The 16,449-nt window shown below is 32.9% G+C and overlaps 1 protein-coding gene across 1 annotated transcript; it reads left to right on the top strand.

Annotated features, from left to right (window-relative positions):
- The first annotated feature begins 4,455 nt into the window (after positions 1-4,455).
- Positions 4,456-9,676, top strand: LOC140832669 (probable inactive ATP-dependent zinc metalloprotease FTSHI 2, chloroplastic). The gene is made up of 11 exons (XM_073196808.1): positions 4,456-6,011; positions 6,575-6,747; positions 6,954-7,055; positions 7,143-7,307; positions 7,502-7,642; positions 7,919-8,077; positions 8,356-8,441; positions 8,597-8,675; positions 8,775-8,897; positions 9,044-9,100; positions 9,175-9,676. The coding sequence occupies exons 1-11, from the start codon at positions 4,676-4,678 to the stop codon at positions 9,388-9,390; spliced, it is 2,637 nt and encodes an 878-aa protein (XP_073052909.1). The 5' UTR covers positions 4,456-4,675; the 3' UTR covers positions 9,391-9,676.
- The last annotated feature ends 6,773 nt before the right edge of the window (positions 9,677-16,449 follow it).

The raw sequence follows: 16,449 nt of genomic DNA on the forward strand, positions 1-16,449 counted from the left end.
ATCAATGAAAAATAATAAATCTAAATAAAAATTAAATAACAACGATAAATGATTAACGAATTAGAAAATTCAATCTTGCCGGGTTCTAATTCAAATGAGTTATACTATTCAATTTTAGCATTGATCATTAGCTAACAAATTATTTATTCACGTAGTTCCAAACAATTAATCTAGAATTATAGGGATAACCGCTAAACAGTCACAAGGCGTGGTCACGCCTTGTTCTAGGACTTCTTATGTTTTGGTCCGTTTTTCAAAACTCCGTCTTGTGTCAACTTCAAATGTGCTAAAATATAATTTTTAGCCTAAATTTTCTCCAAGACCATAAAATTTCCTCATACAACAAAATAACACAAAAGTATATCAATTAAGCATGTCGGAAATGAGAACATTAGGAAATTTGATAACAAAAATACAAACTATTATGATCTTATCAAAATCCCTCACACCTAAACCATGATTGTCCTTAAGCATAAAAGAATTCAATTCATCATCTCAATTATTTGTCCTCATTTCGTTCCTCAACTTATCCATAAAAATTTACATGCATAAAAACAAGTTGAATATTGAGCATCTCACAAACCAACATCATAAAAAATCACTTCCATCAAAATGTATAGAAATTAAAATGCATGGGTTCTAACAACTCGTCACGTGTTTCGCTCATTACACTCATAACTGTCTAGGGTATGTATTAAAGAGATTTCTTGTCAAAACTCTGAAAAATTTTACCATAAGTTTACAAATATATCACATCATTCCACCAAAAAAATTGATTAAAATGCACAATCAAAAGGGCTGTAAATGGGTTATAGCATGGCTAGAGATAAGGTAGGATAAACGGTAACAAATGTTTTCTGGAATTTAAGAAAATCATATCAGCTATTCACAAAAACAACTGCATCCAAGTAGACAAAAAAAACTCTTCAGTATTATATGACATCTAAAATGCAGTAGCACTAGGAATGTAAATGATCCAAACCAAGACGAACAATATCAGGCTTGATTTTGGCTCGTTTAAGATTAATTCAAGCTCAAGCTCGAGCTCGAGCTTGATTCGAGCTTTTATCATCTGACTTGAGTTTGGCTCGTTTAAGATTGATAGAGCTCGAGTGTCACGCCCCGAAACTCGGGTTTGACACCGGCGTCGTTAAAATCACACAATTAGAACGACAAGCCTTTCGTAGCACAGTTTAAACCGAATCCAGTTTATAAATCATAATCTCAATAAAATAACAATCGTTTTACAATCACCAAAATAACTAAACGACAGAGTTTACAATGCGGAAACGTAAGACTGAAATGAAATAGCTTAAACATATTAAATCTTTCTCGAGCATTCACCATCCCCAAAACTGCTCGGATTCTTCCTCCTCAATCTGTTCCTCGGGCTTATCTGGGGAGGGTCGTAAGGGGGGTGAGTATTTTGGGAATACTCAGTAAATGGGGGAAAATCGAGCACAATAAATACAACATGCATAAAATTTCGAACATAAAACATGAGTTCCATACGTACTTCGTAAACATGCATATCATTGACACAGCACTGCGACTCATCTACTTTCTACGGTTTACTGACGTCAGTCCCTAATTTTTACTCCTTTAAGGGGGCGAGGCCGTATAGCGGTTATGTCCCCCACCGCGTAAGGGTACGTCGTGGTTGGGATTCCCTCCCGTATACAGTTGACTCCTCACAGTGCGTTTAAAATCGTATGACAATACACGAAATGTAGAAAGAAGATCGTACTCGACTGTTTATTTTTCGTTTAAAAATCGAAAACATGCATACATAAATTCGAGATTTTAAAGTTTAAAAATAAGCCCACTTACAGTAGTTGTTGATGCTAAAAACGTGAAGACTAGGTTTGAAAATAGGGCCGCTCCTTGCTCTTCCTTCGGACGGAACTTCGGCTTAATTTCGTGGACGATATTTGGACAGAGTTTCGGCTAGGGAGAGCTGAATATTTTCGAGAATTCAGCAAGGGATTTTCGAGATTTAAAGGTGGAGAATGAGTAGGGTGATGGGGTATTTATAGGTGAGGATGGTAGGTCTAAGTATGGTACTCAAATCATACCATAAATTGCTCCAATCTCTCAAAATTTGACTCAATATTCTTTCCCAAAATTCGAAAATCTCCTTCCCTAATGTTGTGAGATTTCTTGAGCTAATAGCCCTTGATTTAACTTGAAAATATGGTGGCTAGATCCAACGGTCTTGATGCAAGGTTTTGATGATTTTCTACCAAGTTAACCAAGTATCTAATCCTCACAAATCTTGGCATTTATTCATAGGGAATTTTCGAAATTCCCAAGTAATATCAAGTCTAGATTCTTGAGTCTTACACCACCCTTCCATGATCTAGTATTATTCCTCAAATTTCGAAAATTACATGCACAAATCCTAGATTTTATTGTCTTGATAATTAAAGATTCCCAATCAATTAAATTTTCAATATTCCTATCTTATTCTAGTACAAGGATATTAATTAAATGGGTAAAAATCCGATTTTTACATCGAGCTCGAGCTCGAGCTTTATTCGAGCTTTTATCACCAGGCTAGAATTCGACTTGTCTTTAAATTACTAAGCTTGTGAAAAGCTCGAGTTCGACTCCTTAAAAGCTCGTTTATCATGTTAATCAAGTCAGACTCGAGCTTGATTTATTAATAGCTCGTTTATCATATTTAACAAGCCTGACTTGAGCTCGACTCATTTTCGAGCTCGTAAAACATACAATTGAGCTAGAATTTGAGCTTGATTCGAGCTTGTTAAAATTAAATATATCTATGAACTAATTTTATATTAGACGTAAAAGTTTAACTTTTATTAATACTAATATTTTTATTTGTCAACTCAACAAATGAGTCAAGCTCGAGCTGACGAGCCACTTAAACGAGCCGAGTTCGAGCTCGCGAGTCTATTAACGAACATGTTTGCGAGCTCACGAGCCGAATACGCGTAGGCTTGTGCTTGGTTTGATTAAGTTGTTGAGCTCAAAATCGAGCTTGAGCTCGGTTTGATATGATTAACAAACGAACTCAAAAAAGCTTTTTATCGAGCCGAGTTCCGAATAGCTCGCGAATGGTTTGGTTTGTTTACAAACCTAAGTAGCACCATTTTTTGGCTTTTTTTTTGTTTTTGTTTTTGTTTTTGTACTAGAGGCAGAGAAGAGGTTTACAAGACTTAGAGCTTGAATAACAAAATCTGAACAATTTGCACTTTTTAGGAACAAAATAAGTCAACTAAATTCTCAAGTAAAAAACATCATATCAATTGAAATCATGTCTACATTAGCAAGTTTTCAAATTTCTTTGATCACACTAAGATTTTAAGTACTCTCATATTACAACTAATATTTAAGTTACATATACCACATTCAGAAACCCATTAGCATCAACCAAGTCATTAAGTGTGGCACCCTTACACCCACTACAATGATTTAAATATGGATACTCTATTTTCGAATTTATAATAACCTATTTATGGAGTAAATCCTTGATTAGATTTTAAAATGAGCATATACTTTATGTCCAATTTGAAACATGTTATTAAACTTCTCCCATTTGAACACCAACTCAGTCTTTTTCCTAACTATTTTCACTTTTATAAATTCCTTATTTTTTTTTTCCATATTTTTTACTTTGTTAAGTATAGTACCAACTTGAAATACTAATCGTATGACTACGAATTAAAAGAAAATAAAAAAATTACTATACTCTTAATACTTGTAGCGTTTAAAATTAAATCATTAAATAAGATTACACAAATATGAACACACGGTCAGTTAGTCTAAAGACAAAATATAAATGCTAATATATTAAACTACAAAACTGGGTAAGACACCTCAAGAATTGAGATACCCTTACCTAGTAAACCTAAAAGAGAGGTCAACACAATGAACCCAAATTTAAATTTGAACTATTTTTGTGTAGCTTTTGTTGTACTATTTTAATTAATTTTTTGCATGAATTTTCTAGTTAAAAATTATATATGTAGAAAAAGTAAAATGTGTATGAATATGATGAGTTTAATGGATCTAACCTGTTAACTTCTGTATGAGTTCAGGTGGGTATGAATTTAAATTTAAACATGTCAGGATGTGTACTTGTATTCCAAAATTTAAACGGGTCGGGCCTATAGAACCCGACTTATACCCATATCATTGTCATCATAATAACCAGGGCAATAATAAACTTTGATTTCCACCTTAGTTTCCAATTCCAAATACTTGATTTTGTTGATGTAATATTGGAAAGATTACTAGTAATAATTGCAAATTTTATTATCATAATATTTAATTAAGTTTAAAATACATAAACAATGAAATTTAATCAAAATTTGGGAAAAAAAGTAATTTAATGTTAGTGTTTTCTCAAAATTTAAACAGGCTTTTATATATCTGAATAAAAAATATACAAGTTTTTATAAAAAAAAGCCCAATTAAAAAGGAGCCTCCACTTGGGCCCAAACAGCCCACCCGCCAAACTCCGGCACCTCTCAGCCGGTAGGGGCTATGTAGTACACTTCAGCCCCCATTCCTAAGTAGTTCATGTTTGCTACGGGAATTTGGACTCAGTTTTCATCAATTTTGAATTCTTCTCCTCTTGATTTCAAATAATTGGGTGAATTTTTCTGATATTAATTGGTTCTTCGCCTGATGCAATAATTTTGATTTAATGGCATGTAATTACATTCTCAATTCTTCATTCTTACCGTCGTTTCCTCGCTACCATCATCCAAAATTCAAGAAACCAAAAACCCTCATCCTAATTTCATATTGTCTTGCAAAATACACGGAAAAAGATCATGAATTTGGACAAGAGGTGGAGGTATCAAAATTCAGGAGAAACTCATTGAATTTTCTTCAACTTGCAGTGACATTAACTGTAATCTCGGGTTCTTTGCCGCTACCCTCCTCAGCAGCAGTCAAAGTCTCGGAAAAGAAGCGTATGGGAAAGAAGCATGAAGCTTTAAGGCCCGAGGAGTTGAAAAAATGGACACAAGGGCTACCTGTGGTGTCCCACAGGCTTCCTTATACTGAAATATTGGATTTGAAAAGGGAAAATAAGCTTAAGCATGTTATTAAGCCACCTAATGTCGGATTAAAGCAGAGGCCCGAGGTCGTTTTGGCGGTGTTAGAGGATAATAAGGTTATTAGGATAGTGTTGCCTTCAGCTGAAAGTGATTCTAAGTTTTGGGAAGAATGGGATAAGTTGAAGATTGATGGTCTTTGTATGAATGCTTATAGCCCCCCCGTGAAAACACCTGAGATTCCAAAGCCTTATCTTGGGGTTTTGTCGGAAATTCCTAAATGGATGTTCTCGTTCGTTAAGCAGAAGCCTCAATCTAAGAAGGCATTAGAGTTGAAGAGGATGAGGGAGGAGATTAAGCAGACGAGGAATGAGGAGTTGAAGAGGATGAGGGAGGACAGGGAGATGATGGAAAAAGCAATGAAGATGCATAAGAAAATGGAGGATAAGGAAAAGAGGAGTGAAATGAAAAAGATAAAGTATGAAGAGTCTTTGCGCCAAGCTCGTGAGAGCTCACGGGACATGGCGATGATGTGGGATAGATTAGCTAGTGATTCAAATGTTTCTACGGGTCTTGGGGTGGTTTTCTTTTATATATTTTACCGCACGGTGGTTCTCAATTATAGGAAGCAGAAGAAGGATTATGAAGATAGGTTGAAAATAGAAAAGGCTGAGGCCGAGGAGAAAAAGAAGATGAGGGAGCTGGAGAGGGAAGTTGCGGGGTTTGAAGAAGGAGATGAAGAGGAAGGTGGAGAAAAGGGGGAAGATAATCCCTATATGAAAATGGCAAAACAATTTATGAGGTCTGGTGCACGTGTTCGACGAGCACAAAATAGGAGACTTCCACAGTATTTGGAAAGAGGGGTGGATGTGAAGTTTACGGATGTTGCTGGGCTTGGGAAAATCCGACTTGAGCTTGAGGAGATTGTGAAGTTCTTTACCCACGGGGAAATGTATCGTAGGCGTGGGGTCAAAATACCTGGTTAGATTATGGCAAATAAAGAACTACATTGTTTCCTTTTTATCTTGTTATTGTTGGGTATTTCTTATGCAATACGAGGTTCATAACCACGAGGATTTTTTCTACTATGGCTTTATTTTACTTTTGTATGTCATATCTAAAAAACTTTGTGTTCCTTATATGACTCTTACTCTAAGTTTTGGAGTTTAAGGACATAATCAGATATTTGAGTTTAATGCTTATGCAAGCTTTGTGGTTAAGGTGTGTCTGATCTCTGAGCTACAAACTGTTTGGCCTTCCGAATGTTGATTAAAACTTATTGTTCTGTTTATTAATCATAAAATTATCTGGTATTTATCATTTGGGCTACAAGAAACATATTTTGTTTTATTCATCTTGGTTGAGGAACATAGCAAGTAACATAACCAATAAAAAAGACTAGATTTTCCGCATTAACACAAGCTTCCTTATTGCTACTCCATCGTAAAACTTGCTATTTTTTATTTCCATGTCCCCTCCCCTGTTCTTTAATACTTTTAGCATGATCTGATGTTGGGTTGGGATTATGCTGAAAAATATTTCAGGTGGTATACTACTTTGTGGACCTCCTGGAGTAGGTAAGACGTTATTAGCAAAAGCTGTGGCTGGTGAGGCTGGTGTAAACTTCTTTTCCATATCTGCTTCCCAGTTTGTTGAAATATACGTGGGAGTTGGTGCATCTCGTGTTCGTGCTCTCTACCAAGAAGCAAAGGAAAATGTCAGTTTTTCTATTCCTTTGGTTATTTCATGCAGTTTCAAAACTTTCATGCATAATGGTGCTCAAATACTTTTCTTGATGGACCTTTTCCATCAAAACGAATTTTTATTGTGGCTTTTGCTTTTTCAGAGATGTTCTTAAGCTAAAATTAAGTAACATATTGAAAAGCTCAATATATGAGAGTGTTTCTGTGTGACTTTTCATAGGCTCCATCTGTTGTTTTCATCGATGAGCTTGATGCTGTTGGAAGGGAACGTGGTCTGATTAAGGGATCTGGTGGACAAGAACGAGATGCTACCCTAAATCAGGTATTGTGGCCACAATGAATTTCCTCAAGTTTTAGATGATAAGCATATGGATGCACATTCACTCGTGATTCCAAAACCATTATTCAGCTGCTTGTGTGCCTGGATGGGTTTGAAGGTAGAGGTGAAGTCATCACTATTGCTTCCACAAACAGGCCTGACATTTTGGATCCAGCACTCGTGAGACCAGGGAGGTTTGATCGGAAAATCTATATCCCTAAGCCTGGACTTATTGGTCGCATTGAGATACTTAAGGTGTACTTTTTTCATATGTGTATTTGTTGTTTATAGTTTGCGTGTTGATGTTTTCATATGCGATCGATAATATGATAATCTATTGCTTGCCAGTTTTCTTGAGTACTAATTCGGACAATTTTTCGATACAAGTTTATGTTTTCTTTTCTAACGCACCACTTTGTTTTGATGCTATTATGATTTCCTGATCATAGGTTCATGCTCGGAAAAAGCCAATTGCCCCGGATTTGGACTATATGGCAGTTGCTAGTATGACTGATGGAATGGTTGGTGCTGAACTGGCTAACATCATTGAGATTGCAGCTATAAATATGATGCGTGATTCAAGATCTGAGGTATTCACTCTTGAAATGACGAGAAGTTATCCTCTATCTTCAATTTGGTCAACAGTCAATATACAAATTTCGTTGGCCACGCTTGTATTTGTTTTTCTCATTTCTGCCATAGCCTAAAACATCCACTTCTGACATATATGCATGCCCTGTGAAATTTGAGTAAAGTTTATTAGCGTATTTGCTTTAGCGTGGAATGTTTTGCACAGTAATTCTTTATTCGCTGAGTTTTGCAAATGGCTTGGTAGCTGTGAATATTCAAGTTTCTGTTTTACGTAGATTACAACCGATGACTTGTTACAAGCTGCACAAATAGAAGAACGAGGCACTCTAGATAGAAAAGATAGGAGCCCTGAGACGTGGAAGCAAGTAGCTATAAATGAAGCAGCCATGGCAGTGGTCGCTGTGAATTTTCCTGATCTCAAGAATATAGAGTTTGTATGTTCTTCACTTTCCAAGCTCATTTACTTCTTATGTGAGATCTAATTTACTTTGACATAATACCTTTTTTTCCGAGACAGCTAATTTTTATGATTCTTGCTTATTTTATTTTCTCAGTATTATTTACAAACTATTTTATATTTTGATGCAAATTATATTTTTTCCTATTTTAGTATTTCAGACTTAGCTTTTACAGAAAATAATCCGTGACAGAAAATGTTTTGTGTTTGTTGCTTCTTGATGCATGTCTTGAATCGTCTGCTGTGTTTTTTCAGGTAACTATTTCTCCTAGAGCTGGAAGGGAATTGGGTTATGTACGATTCAAAATGGACCATGTTAAATTTAAGGAAGGAATGCTTAGGTTTGACGACTCCATTTGATAGCAATAATGTTTCATGTTTTTCATACCCATTTCTTGAAAGTAATATCAGATTTCCTTACTCTTGAGATAAAATTTTTGGCTGTGCGGATGAAAATCTCACTTGGGGATAATGTTTTGCCCATTTTGTTTCGCAGTCGGCAATCTCTCTTGGATCACATCACTGTCCAGCTGGCACCTCGTGCAGCTGATGAACTGTGGTACGGGGAGGCTCAGGTAACAAGACTTTTTCGAATTTAATTGTCTTAAAATTTTTCTCAAACTATTTCTTTTTTTCGCGGATATAGAAAATATCATCTGCTTTAAATTTCGCAGATGAGTACTATTTGGGCAGAGACAGCAGATAATGCTAGATCAGCTGCACGGAGTCTAGTTCTTGGCGGGCTTTCGGACAAGCAATATGGCTTGAACAGCTTCTGGGTTGAAGATAGAATAGACGTAATTCTTGTTTTACTTTCTTGTACTCGTGCAAAATCTTTTCCCGTTTCAATCTTCATTCAATTTTACCAAAATCCAGCATATCCAAGCCCGAAATCTTGAAAAGACTGTAATCTTTCTTACCATCATTCTCCGGTTACCCTCAGGACATTGATTCAGAGGCATTGCGGATTCTTGATACTTGTTATGAACGTGCAAAAAAGGTAAAATATGAAGACAGTAGGCGATGACTTTCTTGACAAGGTTTTAAGATTTTTCACTCCTTGTCTGTATGCAGATTCTTCAGCAAAACCGTGAACTTATGGACGCTGTTGTTGATGCTCTTTTCGAAAAGAAGAGTTTAACAAAGCAAGAATTTTTTAACATAGTCGAGTTGCACGGATCTCTTCAACCAATGCCACATAACATCCTTGATCTCAGGGCCGAAAAACGAAAACAACTTGAGAAAATCATTGCTGACAACATGATGGAAGAAGCTCTCCCTGGAAGCTGATGATCATGATCGTGGCCATGGTATGTCAAGTTTCAATTCATTAATCTCTGCCTTGAAATTGTTTCGCGAAGTGTCTCGAAACAAATGATCTTCTAACGAAACAAAAGATATCGTGGATTTATGGATCTTCGACGGAGGGATGCATACCCTTAACCCCGTGTTCGGCATGATGAGATATGTGTTAGAGTAGATGTCCTGTAAACCAACGATTGTCTAAAAAATTTACCGACTCAGTTGTTATAAACAATTTTTATTTTAATATAATTTATATTTCATAGTTTCGTTTAACTTTATCTGTATATACATATTAAAAACATAGATAAATACATTGATTATATTTTAATACAAATGAATTGTACTTCAATCGTGAAACTCATTTCTACAATTCTAAACATTGAATATTCTAAATTCGTTTATAGTCGATTCAGCAGCCTAAAAATATGGATAAAAGTCGCTTGAGCTTGATATTAGTATCTGTGACGTTGTGTATCGTGTTTCATGATAAAGGCATGGAGATGGCCAATCATGTAGATGAGTAATAATACGATGATTATATCGAACAACCCTCCCTCGAACTTTTCACGTGCTTATCATTGATCGAGACGAAACATCTATGGTTATGATTGTATATCATTATTCCTTACGACCTAGGACAACACTGAGCCTCTACATACTAAGATTGTGATTTGACTCGTTTATCGACTTCGCGAGGGGTCACAAGGTGGTGAGGTTGGGTGCAATTGCGACATGTGTAAGAGCCCATTGTATTCGAGAATTTATCGCTCATCTACGAGTGTGGATACCATATGCGATCTAACAAAATAATAGTAAATGAAACTCATTTCTACAATTCTAAACATTGTATATTCTAAATTCGTTTCTAGTCGATTCAGCAGCCTAAAAATATGGATAAAAGTCGCTTGAGCTTGATATTAGTATCTGTGACGTTGTTTATCGTGTTTCATGATAAAGGCATGGAGATGACCAATCATGTAGATGAGTAATAATACGATGATTATATCGAACAACCCTCCCTCGAACTTTTCACGTGCTTATCATTCATCGAGACGAAACATCTATGGTTATGATTGTATATCATTATTCCTTACGACCTAGGACAACACTGAGCCTCTACATACTAAGATTGTGATTTGACTCGTTTATCGACTCCGCGAGGGGTCACAAGGTGGTGAGGTTGGGTGCAATTGCGACATGTGTAAGAGCCCATTGTATTCGAGAATTTATCGCTCATCTACGAGTGTGGATACCATATGCGATCTAACAAAATAATAGTAAATAAAATATCTGGCCAGAGCGTAAGATGTACATTAAAGACAAGAGTTCTCTAGTTGTGCACGCAATGACACTATGAATATTTCATGAATGTATCACATAGCTATCGAATCTAAGATGCAACCCTCGATGAATCAATGGTTGCATTCGATCGAAATATATGAGATGAAGGGACCGTACTGTACATTAATCATAATTGATTGGTTCTTGCAGACACTATCAGTGATACCTAGGGAATCATGGGGCGATGCTACTAGACGCTCTTATCATGATTCGATGAGTTTAATCAGAAAATGATTTTTGACATTCTCATGATCAAACGTTGGTATATAGAATGAGGTAAATTAGGGTAAACCCGAATAAAGGACAATGTCATGAATCACAAAGATTTGTGAACTCGTGGCTAGCTGTATCCCTGAACTATTGATGACCACACAAGTACTTGATCATTTGGTCTAATTGAGACAATAAGTTCAAAGATTTCAATTTTATAAAATTATGAGATAATAAATTCAATGAGTTGAATTTATGGAAAATCTTGAGTTTAAAATTATAAACTCAAAAGTTGAGTTTATAAAAGATTAAATTAAATGTAATGAGAGTATGTACTAATGAGCTTTTAAGAGTACAAGTCCAATATGTTAATTAATTAAAGTTCTTAATTGACTTTGAAATATTAATTAATTAAACTAGTTGGAATAGTCAAATTAATTAAATAAATCCATTAATGTTTTGTTTAGTTAGGAGCCCTAAACCTATAATTAAGGAAACTAGGTTAAAAACTAATGATTTAAAATTCCCAAAACCCCTACCCTGCATCCATGAGATTTTTTAAATCTCTAACTTCAAATTTCTCCAAATTTTTGGCTACTTCAAGAAAATTTAGGGTTTGATCCATCAACTTATTTTTTATCTCAACGTTAAATTTTCTCTAAAATTTTCTAGCGTCATTTAGAAAAACAAATGTTTCAGTAATGTATTTGATTGGAGATTGAAAAAAAGTTCAAGAAGATCGTTTGTAGGAAAAAATACTACAAGAGATATCTCCGTCATTCCCGAATAATTGGTTACAAGTGATTTTTTTACTCAATATATACTTATAAACACCATATGAATGTTTATTTTTGTTCAAACTATATCAATGTCCAAAGACGTTATTTGAATATCAAATTAAAATTTTAAGACTTTTGTTGCGTTTTAGACACGAGAAAACCGATTTCCTAACCATATATACATGTATTATCATATAGATTAATTATTTGATCAATTTTCAAAACTTACAGAGGATGTCTCGTTTTTCATTGTAATGTGTTTGAAATTAAAATCTTATTCAATAATCAGTAACTTATTATCAAATTAATTTAGTTTCCCTTTATTTTTATTTAATTATGAATTCTAATATAATTTGCATTTTTTAATTATTATCCAAGTTTTTATAATGAATTCATATTAATATGGATTTATTGGAACCTCCTTTTCCTCGTGTTTTTATGAGATTCACAACTGTAAATAAATAAAAAAAAAATCCTCCTAGTAGGGGAGTAAATAGACTCGACAACAAAAAGAAAAAATATTAAATATGTTGACTTGCAAGTTGCATCTCAAAATGCTTCCCATTTCAAAATAAAAAAATATAATATATAATTTACTTTTTAAAATTAAGGATCTTAATGATAGCTACATTTTTATTTAAGAATATGTTTTCTATATCGTCTCACTAATTCGTCCTATAACTGGCGTAAAAAAATAATATTTTTGATATAAAAATTAATTTTTTTTATGAGTTGGATTGAGCAACAGATTGTTGGGTGCAATAATTATCTCTGTTTGGTAGAGCGATCGAACCGTAGTATTTGAGTTGTTGTGCAGTTTAAAAGATTTGAGTTGCACCATTATTACTAGCTATAGCTTTGGTAAAACGACAAACGTTCGGTCCTACACAGATGTATCTCACAAAATGACCCGTTAGATAGTGTCATGAAAATTTTTGTGTATATTTAATTATTTGGGTTATGTATTTAAAAATTGTGATCACCACATCTTACCAAATTATTATTTTCTAAAAGTGCGTGATACATACCTTCAAATCATGATCCATCTTCGATTAGAAGCACGATTTAAGGCAAATGTAGTATTCAAATCAAATAATTAAAATATACAAAAATCGTTTTTTTTAAAGCAAAAACATACGAATTAAATTTGCATGTTTTTTCTTTGCCCTTAGACATTATTTCCATATTCCCTAATTTCACGATTAAAATTTTCATACCTTAACAATTTTTTTTAAGAAATTAAGGTTTTTTTTAGAAAATTTATTAAGTTTCAAAAGTGCCAAAATTGTACCATGTCTTTATATCTATTTTTTTTATTATTAATATCGCAATCCATTTGTCAATTATTTGTACCATGTAACGGGGCCATTCTTTTATTAAAATAATAAATGCTGACAAGAAACAAAAAAAAAATATGTTAAATAATAATTAAAAAAATTATACTATGACCATGTCAATCTTAATCATGAGTTCTATAATTTATTTTATGTAGGTTCAAAATCTTTAAATTTTAAACAATAAATAAGCCTTTTTTTTTAATATTTAAAAAAGTTTTTCTCGATAACAATTATAAATGCTCAATCTTACAATTGATATCAAAAATAAAAAAATATGATTTTAATTCTCATAAACGGTAAGTAGATACAATTGTTGGTATGATGTTCGAAAAAACAAGCGAAAACAAATACATTAATTGATATGTTGTATATGTCAAAATCATGTTCAAGTAATACTAATAAAAAGTTTTGATGAGCGTTCAATTTTTAACTTGATCATAGACAAGATTCATAATATTTTTTATTTCGAAATTTTATTCAAAACTCTTCTAAATGTAAAAAAAAAAAAAAAAAATGAGAAAACGACTACGTACTGAAATTATTCATTTCCCTTGGACCTAAATTTGATAGGTCGTCAAACATTTGATTGCTAAAGGTTAACTACCTTTCACGTGCTAGGAATAAAATTAAAAGTTAAGATAATTTTATTTTACTTTATTGAGACAGTGAAAACACGATCTCAACATGCAAAATCCGTACAATAGATAATCGTTCATTTGCATGGCTCGCACGAAAATTTCAGAATCAGTGTGTTTGTATATATAGTTTTGATATGTTGTTTATTTATCTTGATTATTTTGGATTAAGTGTACATCAGTTATAGCAGTACTGAGATGAGTGACTTCCCAGAAAATTCATGTGCGTCAAGCTGCTGATGTTGTGCTATTTGATCTGTTTGTCTAGGTGGATCATATAAAATGATATCAGATCTTAACAGATAAAACTATCTTTGCTGAGGACATGTATAAGTAACCTCTTGAGAAGTTCGTGTGTGTCAAGATGTTGGCGTTGTACCGCTTGATCTGGTTGGTTATGTAAGTCGTAAAAAAGTGACATTAGATCTTAACGGATAAAACTGTCTCTGATTGGGACATGACCGACGATAAAAAAATGGTAAAATGATCTTTAAGGAATATGAGACAACGTCAGCAGATAGACTCGTATCCTCGGACTCATATACCTAACAGTCCAACCCATTAGCAAATAAGTAGGTGAACTTTGTGCTATCACAAGTATAATGAAATAAAATTGCGCCTTGACTGACAGCTATAGTTTTTGGCTTAGTGGTAAGTACTTGATCCTACCAGCTCACTTTCATGACCACCAATGAGAAGACACTTATTATTAGATGTGATAAAAATATCTAAATTGTATATCTAATATATAATTGTCAGCTAATATGTGAATACAAAGATATATACAATGAGAGGACAACATATTGAACATTATATATATATATATATTTATATATATATATATGTTTTAAAGTCATTTTCATTAAAGTTGTTTTGTTCTTAATTTATTAATATTGCAATTAGTGTGAGTAATTTAAACAAGTAATTGCTAATTAAACTATGATTAAATTGTTGTCAAATCACAATTATTCTTTAAATAGTTGGAATGGAACATCAAATTATGATTGATTTATGATTGCTGGAGAAAATTGTTAAATATTAGTCAAAACACTGTTATCACGTCCAATGCAAGACATTTGTCGAATATTCAGTTTCTACGAATTTTTTTATCACTTTGTGCAGTGGTTTTAATTGTAAATTAAATCTAATTATTATTATTATTATTATTTTTAAATCATTTGAAGATCAATTTTGACAATTATCTCATAAACTTTCATTTTCAATCCTAATACGAACTACCAAAAATAATCTTAATCTCAACTTTTTTCACACAAGTTTTTACCAAAGAAAAGAGTGAGTCTCATGTGAAATCGTCTCACGGGTCGTATTTGTGAGACAGATATCTTATTTGGGTCACCCATGAAAAAGTATTACATTTTATGCTAAGAGTATTACTTTTTATTGTGAATATGGGTAAGGTTGACCCGTCTCACAGATTATGATCCGTGAAACGGTCTCACATGAGACTTACTCTCTTTCTCAGAAAAAGACATGAAGAATAATTGCATGATTCTACCAGAAAGTTTTAAAATTTAATAAGAAGTAAAAAGTAACATCTATTTTTAATAATTTATAACCTCGTTATCTGACATCAATATCTCATATTCAGTATAAAATATATGGTACGATAAATAAATTATAACTAATTTCTCTCCATCTAAAATAGACTAATAATATATATGTTTTTTTTAATGTATTAGTGTTACAATAGCCAACAAATTCCATCAACAACCTTACACAAGTAAAGTTGATAATCTTATGTTTTTTCCCATATCACCTGTAAATCATTTTTCTGTGAAAATTACACATTTAAATAACCTTGCAAAGTTATGTTATCAGTAAGTACTGGTTCTGTATTAATTGAAGAAATTTTCAAAAACTTCAGTATAAGTTGAACTCTATAGAGTTTTGGTCCTTTCAATTAATCAAAATTCAATGTCCTTGCAATAAATTTCTTTTTGTGCTTTTATTTAATTATTTATTTTTTTCTTCGGAATGCTGATATGGCTGCCTAATGAACAATGTTGAAATATCCGATGTGACTATGTCAGCATTTCAACAAAAAAATATCACATTAAGATAAAAAAAAATTTACAAACTATAAGTACCAAAATATAATATATATAAGCCAATTTACAATATTATTTTAGGAATTTATCGAATTAAGAGGATATATACCCAATTAAGATTGGATTGGACATTTTTTAAAAACTTTTATGTATAAATTATTGAAAAGTATTATTTTAATTTGTTTAGCTAGCTGATGCCTATGTGAGTGTGACAAAGAAAATGTAAAATATTCTGCTTTAGAAGTGTATTTTGCTCTAATAAAACAAAAATAAGTGTGTTTTGCTAAATATTTTGGCCACCATTCTCTGAAGTTAAGAATAACAGAAAAAAGAAAATTCCACCATTTTTAGTTCCACTCATATATATTATAAAAATAGATCTCTTGTGAGACGATTTCACGAATCTTTATCAGTGAGACGAGTCAACCCTACCGATATTCATAATAAAAAGTAATATTCTTATCATAAAAAGTAATATTTTTTCATGGATGATCAAAATAAATGATCCGCCTCACAAAATACGACCCGTGAAACCTTTTCACATAATTTTTTTGTCATATTATGAAAGCGACATAAAAAATTTGATATATAGTCTCAAATATTTCAGATATTTTATTTGATTTTAAAGAAGTTTATTAATTATATACATAATAAGGAAAGTAAAAAACATAAA

Source organism: Primulina eburnea, chromosome 1, assembly GCF_022965805.1.
Source record: "Primulina eburnea isolate SZY01 chromosome 1, ASM2296580v1, whole genome shotgun sequence".
Classification (NCBI taxonomy): domain Eukaryota; kingdom Viridiplantae; phylum Streptophyta; class Magnoliopsida; order Lamiales; family Gesneriaceae; genus Primulina; species Primulina eburnea.